This window comes from Sinocyclocheilus grahami, unplaced genomic scaffold, assembly GCF_001515645.1.
Source record: "Sinocyclocheilus grahami isolate Dianchi unplaced genomic scaffold, SAMN03320097.WGS_v1.1 scaffold832.1, whole genome shotgun sequence".
NCBI classification, from domain to species: Eukaryota; Metazoa; Chordata; class Actinopteri; order Cypriniformes; family Cyprinidae; genus Sinocyclocheilus; species Sinocyclocheilus grahami.
In genome coordinates, this window is record NW_015506011.1 from 163,013 (window position 1) to 176,284 (window position 13,272).

Sequence of the window (13,272 nt, forward strand, 5' to 3'; positions counted from 1 at the left end):
ACAAATTTATTAACACTGTTAATCTTTAGAAAATCTCAAAAAGAATATCAATTTGCATATAGTACACAGCAATGTTTTGATGTCTAAATTCACTTCTATCTATCTATCTATCTATCTATCTATCTATCTATCTATCTATCTATCTATCTATCTATCTATCTATCTATCTATCTATCTATCCATTCGTCTATCTATCTTTTGATCCATCCATCCATCTATCCAACCATTTATCATCCATCATCCATCCATCTATCTGCTATGTCATCCATCCATCTATTTGTTTGTCCATTCATCTAGCCATCTGTTTATCCATCCATTTATGCATCCATTCTTTTTTAGTTTGCATCAATCTGTTGATCCATCCATCCATCCATCCATCCATCCATCTGTCTATCTGTTAATCTATCCATCCATCCATCCATCCATCTGTCTATCTGTTAATCTATCCATCTATCCATCCATCCATCTGTCTATCTGTTAATCTATCCATCCATCCATCCATCCATCTATCTATCTTAGATAAAAGATGTCTTGAAACGGAATTGACTTCTATCTATCTATCTATCTATCTATCTATTCGTCTATCTATCTTTTGATCCATCCATCCATCTATCCAACCATTTATCATCCATCATCCATCCATCTATCTGCTATGTCATCCATCCATCTATTTGTTTATCCATTCATCTAGCCATCTGTTTATCCATCCATTTATGCATCCATTCTTTTTTAGTTTGCATCAATCTGTTGATCCATCCATCCATCCATCCATCCGTCTATCTGTTAATCTATCTATCTATCTATCTATCTATCTATCTATCTATCTATCTATCTATCTATCTATCTCTTCATTCTGAGAGAAGAACTAAGTATTTTGACAGGCTTTTTGCAGGTTGCTGTTTGTACAAACTGTTTCGAGAAATGGTTCATTTGGAAAAACTGTAAGTTCTTTATGAAAGCACTAGAGGGCACACAACATCCAAAAACATCACAGCATTGTTTATACGAGAAACAGAAGACATTAATGCTTTTGTCCAGCTGTGCTGAGTCACAATGAGCTAAAGTTCCCTCTAGACTGTGTAGTGTTTGCCTTTGAGACAGATGCGTTAGTGTTGCTGTAGTGTGCTTCAGTCAGCTTCATGTTCTCAGGGTTTAGAGAGCAGCAGATCCACCAGCAGTATTGCTCCAGAGCAGACGAGATGTCTAATGTTTCAGCTGCCCTTCACTTAGTTCAGTTCTGCTAAAGACATACAAGAGCAGAAAGCATGTTTTGGGCATTAAGGAAGAATAATGGAGGTAGTGAACACTGGGATCTCTAAGGCGCGCAGGCCTGTCTGTGCTCATCTTCTCTTGGCTCTGGAGCAGATGAGCTGTTCCAGCGTGAGGAACGGGTTTTAATGTGTGTAATGAGATCTCATTCATCACAATCGGTTACACTCTCTGCTGGCTCACGAGCTTTACCTTTAATCATGAGTTCTGCTGTTTATTGACGGATCCTCTGTGAACATGACAGAACCATAGGTCTTATATACATACTGTATACACACAGGCCTTTCCTTAAATGCTCTTCAACACTGACAGATCCGTGACAACAAAGACCCTGTATGAATATGATGCTATGTACGTGCCTGAAGGCATAAATGCAAATGAATGTCTAGTAAGTAGTGTTCTCTTCCTATCTGCTATAATAATGCAAATGTGTGTGTGTGGTTTTGTCTGCAATGTACGCAAGCATCGTAGAATCTAAAATCACCTACGTTAATCGTTCAATGGCTCCACAAGAAAAAAGGCTTCATAAACCCAGAGAGCAGATAGAGGTGGGGACAGTCACAATAGCATTTGCTCACTTTAAAATCAATAAAAGGCAAAGTAAAGCCTTTTCCATCCTAGAAAAATGAACATGTTTGCATGCCTGACCTCCTGAAGCATCAAACGTTCTTCCAGTAACGTCAAAAGTTATTTGGCCTTTAATAACATTCTCAAAATGTGAATTAGCCCATCCATCAGTCATGCAAAACTCTTCTGAAACATTTTAGTTGGACGTTGGTCTAACTTTCTGTAAATGTAAATATATGCTTCAGAAAACATTCAAAAGTAGCTTTCCCATAATGATAGAACTCCCAAAATGTTAGGTAAATAGGAGGGGGGACTCATTTTGTGGATGCATTGGTGCATTACAAAAAAATGCTAAATTCTAATAGAAGTAGACGCGTGCATAGGTGCGGCCGTGCCAGAAACGCACACAGAGTGGGCGGCCTCTCGAGCCATGCCAGCCTCATGCTGTCTGTCTGTCTGTCTGTACCGAGGGGGAGAGGGTAGTGGAAACGGACGTCACACGCGCTCCCCGGGGGAGGAGGCTCAGGAACCGGGCAGTTTATCCGCTGGCCGTCGATGCAGTGCGCTCCGTTTCGTCCGTGCGTGCGCGTATGAGCGTGTGTTTGAGTTGCATGCAGGAACAGAAGCGCAGCAGAGAAAAGCAGCCACATCCTCCTCTCGGCAAAAGGAAGAGCTCCGTTTAAAAGCGATGAAGCGCTTATGTGGCAATCTCACATTCTGGGTAAGTTCTCATCAACTCTCGCATACTGCAAACATCCGTGCCGCGAGCTTTGGGTGTGTTTAGCAGCGTATGCATGCATAAGAAGCTCTGTTTCCTTGACTCGCATTGAACTGCATCAGCCAAGCGAGTCTTTTAAGCCGCGGTGTAACGCAGAAGCTACATGTAACGCGTAACGAACGTAACGCAGCTGTTATAAACAATAACAGACCTGCCCTTAACTAATGTCACTGTGACTTAGAAGTAACAGTCGTGCAAATAAAATCACTAATCTTACCAGCTAACAAAAATATGTTCTAAGAGCGTTTAGCTAATGTTCTCATTGAACGTTCAAAACGTCCAGTTTTTTGTAAAAATTTTTGCAAAATGATACACTCTAAAAAATGCTGGGTTGTTTTAACCCAACTTTGGGTCAAATATGGACTAACCCAACTTTTAGGTTAAAAATGTAATTGAAAAATGTAACCCAATGGTTGGGTTAGTCCATATTTGACCCAAAGTTGGGTTAAAACAACCCAGCATTTTTTAGAGTGTAGTAAAGAATGTTATGTTGAATGTTTAAATTTGATGTAAATAGAAGGGAAAACTAATCTTGTGGATGCTTTTATAAAATGGTCAATTTTTGCATGTACAAGTACTAAGCTACTGTCATTAAAACTAAATGTTTAGAACTTAATCTAACGTTCTGGCAAGTTTATCTCAAAGTTAGTTCCTCCAAAACCTTAGTACATTATTCAGAGATTTTTCATTGAACGTTTTCCTGAAACATTTTAGTCTAACTTTTTAAAAAAGCATTCCCTAATGTTTGCAAAATTATAAAATAGAACGTTCCCTTAACGTTTACTCTAACGTTCGCGTATAAAACCTTTTTAAACATTCAAAGACATTCAGAAATAGCGTAACGTTAAAGTTAGATGAACGCCCAGCTGAAATGTTTCAGAAAAACGTTCCATGAATGATGTATACAAATGTTAGGGCTGCAACAATGATTATTTTGAGATTATTGCAACAATTAATCGACTAATCATTGATTATTTCGCCAGTTAATCAGTAGGCTTTTACAATTAGGTAAAATACTGAGTTTATTATTTTTTACAATACAAATATTTGGCGCACAAAATGAGACATTCTCATTCACCATTTAATGAACTGTGTGAAGAAATAACTGACCGACTGAATGAGCCTAACATCTCCTTCTGTAAGTCATACATGGAATAAAATAAAGTGCTAAGACATTTTATTTTCATAAATTATTTTATTCACAACATTAGCTCTCTTAAAACACCGTATAGGGTTATGATCATCAAAACAGCCCTGAGCTAGATCAAGCTTTAATCTATGCAAACTTTCACTTTGGTGGAATGATTTTTATTTATTTGTGCATTCATTAATAAAAAGATTCTATCATTAACTAGCTCCACACTGGACAGCTGCTTTATAGCAGAAAATCAAGTTGTATTCTGACTGAATGCGTGCGATTGACACTGATTTTTCGTGTTTAATAATGTAAAGCTGCGTGCTTTAAATCAATCTATTGTATAAAGCGCTGTATAAATAAACGTGACGTCACTGGAGAGTCGATTGCAGAGCTGGTGCAAACTTATCCACATCGCTATGATCAGATGCTTTCTTAACTGCTCTTTTCTCACCGCTGGTCAAACCGCGTTATTGCAGGCTCTTACATGAGGTCATATGACTATTCAACAGCAATTTTTTATTGATAGTGTCGACTAATGGTTTCAGCCCTAGTGCTAATGTTTTGAGAACGTTCCCTGTTAGCTGGGTTATCTTTCACATGCCACAGGTTCACTGCTTCGTCGTGTTGCAAGATGAAACATGCAAGTTGTCATCATGATGAATCATTTTTTTCGGAGTTGGATCATTTTAATCACAACATCGCTTACGAATGACTAAACGGAATCGGTTCATCGGTTCATGGAGTCAGCAGCTCAGTGATTCGTTGAACTGAACATCAGACATGCTCGACTCATAGTGATTTTGAGTGAATCGAGTATTTGAATCCGAGGATTGAATCTGAATCACTGTCGGGGCGACTTTAATACTTTAAACAATGCACACATAAAACCTACTGGAATATGCTTGAGAACTGTATCTGATGCACACATCTGAAACACACACATATGTATATATATATATATAGCCTTTTCTAAACACATGGAAAAACATTGAGAATGAAATTATTTTAGCATTGCAAATGTATGTAAATTAAGTTATACTTAGCTTGAGAATTTCTGATACTTTGTTTCATGAGCTGAGTGATGCTGCAGCTGACACATATGCGATTTCAATAAATACCTATATTAATAGTGTTAATATAATATATTGATATGCATCTGCAAATGACTTTATATGAACATTTTAGAGCCCGCAATGAGATTCTAGGGACCTTTGTGTTCACAAACAGACAGTGAATCGTGTTTTTGAACTGGCTGTTTGAAATGAAGTGATTCAGAGAAACGAGTCAGACTTCGCATCACGGTCTGCAGCCTCCAGTAACAGTAATGGCATGTTTTTCTCCAAATGGTGGGACATTTTGTTCACCTCTGGCCTGGGTTCATGGTGGTTTATTCAGGGTTGGGCCGCGTCACAGCTTCTGAGAGAAATGTCTGTTGTTTATGAGGTTATTGGAGGTAATAGCATCCGTGTGCGTGGCCTAGTTAGCCAGACAGACACAGTGAAGGCTTATTCTTGGGGTCATTAGACTCTCCGAGGGGCCCGTACAGTCAGTCAGTCACTGATCACTGAGTCCTGGATCAAAACATGATGCGCCAGTGCAAAAATCAATTCTTTTTTTCATTTTCATTCCTGCTTCTCACAAAATGTGTTGGTCTTCACTGCAACCTAATACGAGATAAAAAAGTCATGCCAAATATTCTCGCAAGAGGTTTCAATAGACCAAAAGATATTTTTCCATTACTTTTTATATGTTATAATAACATTAAAAAATATACTTGAAGCTTTTATATATAATGCGATAAACTTTGTTTAATGCATGAATTATTTCTTATAATGCATTGTATGAAAAAATATAAACACATTTATAATACATGATAACACTTATTGTTACACATTTAGAAGGTATAATGCATTTAAACACAATGTACAACCAGTTTCAGAAGAAATCTGCAAATATTATTTTGCATTTTAACTTTGGTTACAGTGATTATTAATGAAACTATACAATGCATTATACATAAAGTGTTACCATATTAATAAACATACTTATCATCGATATCATTAATATGCTACATTTAGAAAAAATAAACAAATATTTGTGTCCCTGCAGCACAAAAGCAGTGTTGAGTCGCTGGGGGATATTTGTAGCAATAGCCAACAATACATTGTATGGGTCACAATTATACATTTCTCTTTTATGCCAAAAATCATTAGGATATTAAGTAAAGATCATGTTCCATGAAGATATTTTGTAAATGTCCTACCGTAAATGTATCAAAACTTAATGTTTGATTAGTAATATGCATTGCTAAGAACTTCATTTGAACAACTTTAAAGATGATTTTCTCAATATTTAGATTTTTTTGCACCCTCAGATTCCAGATTTTCAAATATTGTCCGATCCTCACAAACCATACATCAATGGAAAGATTATTTATTCAGCTTTCAGATGATGCATACTTCTCAATTTCAAAAAATTGACCCTTATGACTGGTTTTGTGCTCCAGGGTCAGATATAGAATATTTTTCAAGAAAATCCAATCTGATTGGTAATGATATTATGAATTATCATCATCATCACCGCGTCTCAAGAATCAGTTTCCTGTGGCTAAAGCGATCTGGAGAGACGGAGGAAGCTTGAGGCTGGTGTTGTGAAATTATTCTGCATTTACTGCAACACAACAGAATATGTCAAAAAAAAAAAACATTTCTCAGTTCTGTAACTTCCCTGTAATGTTCTTATTAAATCACATTTAATTTCCAGGTTTTATTTTTTAGGTTTAAATCACAATATTTAGCTGTTGGATCGCACTCTTCTTGAAACCTGCAGGAATATTTAATGCAAGTAATTTTAAGTTTTATATTTGGTCATACATCATAGATTTAATCACTGTATTGTTGCTATTAAGCCATTGATTTGAATCCACTGATACTACTTTCCTCATCTGAGGTCTGTATTACAAAGCTAATGGCATGCCGTCATTAAATACTGAGATGTGCATTAGTCACTGTCATATTAGACAGCTTCATCATTTTTTTGCATGCAGCTGTTCTTATGAATCCTGTGCGGCAGTCGGTGTCGACTGTAGCTGGTCTTACTGTATAGATTGAGACGCCGCTGTCTGGCTGCATACAGCTCACTCAGATTTAGATTAGTTTTGCTCAGAAGCCGCGGGTCACGTAAGGTAACGGCAGACTCTCTGTGTGTCAGCGGCTCCTCGGTGCATCTCACTGATGCGCCTCTTTTGCATGAGACACAGTGAAACACATTTCTCTCCCACTCCTTTTTCATCTCCGTTTCTCCTGCTTGCTCTACATTCTGTGTAGCACACACTGCTCGTGTCCTCAGATGTCCTCGAACGTCTTCATTCGTTCCGGCAGCCATTGCAGAACAGCGCCACTGCTCTGTTTAGATATGAGGGACAGCAAAGCCACTAAAGAAAGCTGCTGTTTTATAGCAGAGATAATTGCTGCAGTGCGGAATATGTTTCCAAGGCATCGATTGGAAATGTCAGGATCTGAAATAGAATAAAAAGCAGCTGGTCTGTCCACATTGAACGTGAAACTGCTGCATGATGTGAAATAATCGCAGGTTGCTGGTAATTATTTTAGATATTAAACATATTTTAGATATTTAATATATTATATAATATATTTTGTTAAATATTAAAAAATAATTATTTTATTCAAAATAAAGAATAATATTATATTCATTACGTTTTCTATAAAGATATTTTATTTTAGACATTAAAATGATATTCTACATTGCCTTAATAAATAAATTCAAAATAAATCACTAAAAATAAATCAGTGAATTCAGGTTTCAAAACAATGTACGCTACTAAAAATATATATTTTTAAATATTACATTTAAATTATTAGCATTTTTTAACTGTAAGAGAGTGCTAGATGACAGCAAATGTAATCTACATGTAAGAATAAAAGAATGCACAATTAAACATTCATAATTGTCTGACTGATAACTGATATGATAGCAATATATTGTGTATTCCTAGTAATAATCATACATACGCTCTTCTATGAATGATGTCACTTACTCAGATAAAATGTTACCCAGATTTGTAACTTTGTAACTTTGAAATGTTACCATTTCATTGTATCATGTAACACTTAGACACCTTTATACTGCATTTCAGTTAGCTCCCTTGCTCAGTAGTCAGCACACTATCCAGAGCACTATAAAAACCAACAAGTACAGAATCAAAAACTCATTCAAATCAGTTACCGGAAACAGAAGATGAGCATATGATTGATGATGGCAGTGTGCTTTTTAACGGATGCATGACAAACAAAACAAATGATATACACTGATGTAATTGAAAAATCCCAGTGAGTTTTTAATGTGTATCCACATAATCATCAGAGTCACGAGTCAACAGCGTCCCATTGTTTAGTGCACACTTTCTAGTGTCCGACTCTTTCCCATGAGAGCAGTTAACCCCTTACGCAATTAGATTTTCTTCGACATTAATGATCAATACATAAAATCATCGAATGCATATTGAAAATGATATAGAGAAGCAAAGCATGAAACCTAACAGCATTCTTTTGTGAGCTCTGATATTTTCTTGAGGAAACACAAACCTGTCAAAGAGCTTTTTTAAGGGTTTCATGCACAAATGTTATTGAAAACATTCCAGAACGCCAGAAGCATGACAGATAACAGTCTCTTGACCCAAACTGGTGTTTACTTTCTAGTGAAGTAAAACTTGATGTAACTCGACATGTAGCAACACGTATGATGGCTTAGGGTTGAGCAAGCACAACGAGCCGATTTGTTACTAGCTGATATAAACAGAGCGTTCCTCATGCACCGAGCAGAAATGAATTTCTATCTGATGCCATTAATGGTGCATTTTAACACACGTGCTAATTATTGTGCTGTTATAAGACCACAGAGTCTAACACTGGAAATGAGAGAACCTGTGTCTATAAATGTATCTTCTAGGTTTCGCTTCTTCATTAAAGCCGTGTGAAATCTCCCTCATGTGGGTTTCCTCATCACCCGTGTCTTATGATAACTTGGGAATGAAACACGGTGCTCCACGCTATGTTTGGAAAGCAAAAGTTGCTTCTCGTGTCACACTTTCTGCTGAAGTCAGCTTGATTCGCTAGTCATCTGAATCTGAATGCATGTTTAGATTGCTGTGTTATGGAGAGCTTGATGTCTAACAGTACAGTTTAATACTTATTGTCTGATCAGTGGGGTGTGTTTGCAGATGTATATGGTTTATTTACAGCATCATCCGTGTCTCAGAGTGCGTGACTGCTTGCAGCTGACAGCGTGAAGATATTAAGCGTTCCAGTTCATTATTAAGCGTGCTTTTTCTCTTTGTGTGGTTTGGGGTTTTTGAGAACACTGTATGGCATTGTGAGATTGCAACCGCGTTTTTACAGTAAAAGAAGAGTGTTGCTTGTGTCAAAGCAGTGTGTGGTAAACATTGCATCCCGACGTGGCTTTGTTATGCAAGCTAAACCAGAGGACTGGAAAATAAATTACTGCTAGATTTACAGTGTTGATAACTGTGCAAACATGGCATCACACGGTCCATTATTATAATATTATACATTATAAAGTGGTCCATTATTATGGACTACATTATAGCACTAATAGATTCAAATTCACTTCACAATCATTTCAGTTTTGAAGAGATCGAAAATGGTTTTAAAAACTGATTTCATTTACACTACCAGTCAAAAGATTGGACACACTCATACACATTATATAATACTATTTTCTGTAGATGTATTTAGTAAATAATAATAATAATAATAAATTAAAATATTAATAATAAAGGTTAAATAATAATAATTATTATAAATTAAAATATTAATAATAAAGGTTAAATAATAATAATAATTATTTATTATTTATTATTATTAACAAAAATAAAACTCCTGCTATGGCTTCTTTAAACTAGCTGAAATATAATAGTTTAGATTTTTGGTGACTAACTAACTAACTAACTAAAGAAATAAATAAAAGAAAATGTGTAGGCACAAGTGAAATTAGTTTTGTATACAAATATAAATGCACCCTAATGTAACTGTAAATATACAAATATAAAACATTATCAAATGTTGTTAATATTATCAGAAAGAGTAAAAGTGTGTCCAAACATTTGACTAGCAGCGTAATTAAAGCAGTTTCCATTTTCAAACTCTTCAGAATCTATTAGTCCTACATTATAGTCCACTTGATAATAAACCTTTTTCACAGTTTATATATTTACAGTTGGGACTGTATTGGACAGGTGATGAGCAGTGCCTGGTTTTCTCCACACATACCGCTTAGAATTAAGGCCAAAAAATAACACTGTACTCTGTGTTATATAGCATTCAATTTCATAAAACTACTGTTTCTAACACAATGGCAAATTCTGTGTTTTTGTCCTCTTTTGGAAGGTTTGGAAATGCTCTTGTGGATTTTTTTCTTTTGCAAATGAAAACAGAAAACATATATTTGTTGCACTGTAGATTTTACCCAGTTATGATGACTTGTGCGAGGGTCCGTCTGTGTCACATTCCTGCGCTCAGGACCCTCAGTAGGCAGAGTTTGTGTTTGTCAGATATAATGATCCGAAATACACAAAGCATAACAAAAACGTCCGAACAGCACCACCGGTTTTGCTCGACAGCATGGAAAAATAAATGCATGTGAGACTGTTGAGCTCTGAATCTAAGGGTGTCATTTAATTTCAGACTCTGGCATGATCAGACATTAAGAGTAGAGCAGCTTCTGCTTATGCAACGAGGGAAAAATCATCATTCTGAACAGAAAAGAGCTGAACAGTTTCTGACTGAGCCACTTTTGCCGTGAAGACACCTTTCAGAGAATGATTCTGGTTTCTCCCATTAAACCCAGCAATGAAGAGCAGCTTTGAAGTGCTCGTATTAGCCTGGAGAGGAACGAGCATAAACGAGCTCCAGCAGCGTCTGAGAACCAGTGCACTCTTGTGCAATCAAATGCACTTTTATTACAAATCCCCAGCATAACAATGTGTGAGAAAAGCAGAACTGAACAGTTTATTTCAGTGTTTATTTTTATATTTTTCTTTTTAATTTGGTTAGTTTTAGTCATTTTGTTGTGATTTGGTCTTTTTTACATATGTCTATGTAGTTTTCATTCATTTTGGTTTTAGTTTTATTAATTAATTAAATTATTTATTTTAAGTGAAACTAAATGATAATGAGAACCAATTCTTTGGCAGCTAGATGAAGTAGAATAAGTTTTACAAATATATATTTTAATTCATTTCAGTTAACATGTTATTTATTTCAAGTAATAAAAATGGTTTTAGGTTTATGCTTTTAGTTTAAGTTTTAGCTTTTGACAGAAATACACTTTAAAAATGATTTTTCTAAGTTGTAAATTACACAAAATTTTCACCACGTCTGAAATATTTCTCACTTATTTAAAATCATAAACATTTTTATTGTTAGTTTATTTCCAGGCTTAAATTCCATTTCAGTACACGTTGTGTGTTTCAGATCAAGTCTTCATCAAACTCTATCTCAGGTAGAAAAGTGTGAGGCCCAAAGACATGAGATCTTAAAGACAGAAGGATTTATAATATTTGTACATGTATATAATAAAGTGTAAATAGTACGTTTATGACTGAAATATAGTCAGTATTATTGACAAACGTGATTTTGTAGAGCGGTTCAGAAAAGATCTTCTATAACATTTACAAGGATTGCTCATGTTTCACGTCATTTATCCAAACACACACTTATTGACAAACGTGATTTTGTAGAGCGGTTCAGAAAAGATCTTCTTCTATAACATTTACAAGGATTGCTCATGTTTCACGTCATTTATCCAAACACACAGATATGAAGCATATGTGTTCACTGAAACCACTCACATGGCTTGTCTTCAAGACCGAATCTCACCATATATAGTGTTTTCTCTGCGTGCCTGAGGAGTGTAGGGTCAGACTGAAGTGTTGGTTGCTCTGTATGTTTATCAGTGATGCACTGGTTTGCTCGGAGTTCTGGTTTAGAGGAAAAACCAGTCAAAGGGTCAAAGCTTTTGTGTTGGGCTCTACCCGTTCCTGTCAACACATGGCTTGGATTGTTAAAGGATTTCACGGTGAGGGCGTGTTTGTAGTTTTATTAGAAAGACAGGAATTTTGCCTTTAGTTCACTGAAAAAATAAAAGTCTTGATTTCTAATCATGATAAGATCGTTTTCAGAGGATCATGCAATCAAGTTTTTTTCTTACATCAGCAAATAGTTTTTTCCTTGTTTTAAGCAGCTCATAATACATTAGATTTGTACTTAACAAAATAAACTAAAATTTTATTAAAATGAATGGATGAATAAGAATCTTATGCAACTTGGAACTTTAAATTTTACTTGAATTTTACTAAGAAAAAAATGTAGATTTAGACTTTAGATTGTAATAATAATAAATCAAAATATTAATAATAAAGGTTAAATAATAATAATAAATTTAAATATTAATAATAGAGGTTAAATAATAATAATAAATTTAAATATTAATAATAAAGGTTAAATAATAATAATAAATTAAAATATTAATAATAGAGGTTAAATAATATTACTACTACTACTAATAAATAAAAATATTAATAATAAAGGTTAAATAATAATAATAATAATAAATTAAAATATTAAGAATCTATATAATAATAATAAATATATAAGAATCTTATGCAACTTGAAACTTTACATTTTACTTGAATTTTACTAAGAAAAAAAATGTAGATTTAGACTTCAGATTGTAGATTTTAGTTCTTAAAGAAAAAATAAGGTTTATTTTTACATGTTTTTTTATTTTATACATATATATAATTTTTGCAGTGTACAGTCTCAAAATAAATGTACAATCTGTATATATAACATACATGTTTTTTGTGTTTTAACCGTCGCCTCTCCACAAGTATTATAATAGGATTCTTTACTTAAAAACCACTCAGCCTTTAAATCATACAAACATATATCTCTTTATAAGGCCAGACATAGTAAAACAAAAATGCATGCACAATCTTTCCTGTCACTCTAATCTGTGCTCGTCTGTGAATTGCGATGTCCTCGGGCTTTGCCTGCTTCTCTGCCGTGAACTTAATGCATGTGATGAGATATCAGTGCCTCCAGAGGTTCAGAAAGCGCCGAACATGTAAACTCTGAAGGAATGTTTCTCGTCTGGGTTGCTCGGTGCGCTGAATTCACTGATCGTGATGAATCGAGGTGACCTTCCTGCAGAAGTGAGCACGAGCCGTCTGGATCAGGACTGCTGGAGGAACACATCTGCACTCGCAGTCCTGTGAGAAACACTGCTCTTCCCTTCAGCAAGCTTTGTGTGAGAGACAGGAACACATCGTGTGTTGTTTATAGAATCCAAATATGTGTCCCTGCAGCACAAAAGCAGTGTTAAGTCGCTGGGGGATATTTGTAGCAATAGCCAACAATACATTGTATGGGTCACAATTATACATTTCTCTTTTATGCCAAAAATCATTAGGATATTAAGT

The 13,272-nt window shown here is 35.2% G+C and overlaps 1 protein-coding gene across 2 annotated transcripts in view; it reads left to right on the forward strand.

Annotated features, from left to right (window-relative positions):
* The first annotated feature begins 2,289 nt into the window (after nucleotides 1-2,289).
* Nucleotides 2,290-13,272, forward strand: part of LOC107562677 (canalicular multispecific organic anion transporter 2-like) — a 44,076-nt gene continuing 33,093 nt past the window's right edge. For both annotated transcript variants that reach the window (XM_016247364.1, XM_016247365.1), the window contains exon 1: nucleotides 2,290-2,557. In XM_016247364.1, coding sequence (XP_016102850.1) covers nucleotides 2,525-2,557 — 33 coding nt within the window. In that variant the 5' untranslated portion in view covers nucleotides 2,290-2,524. The remainder of the gene's footprint in view (nucleotides 2,558-13,272) is intronic.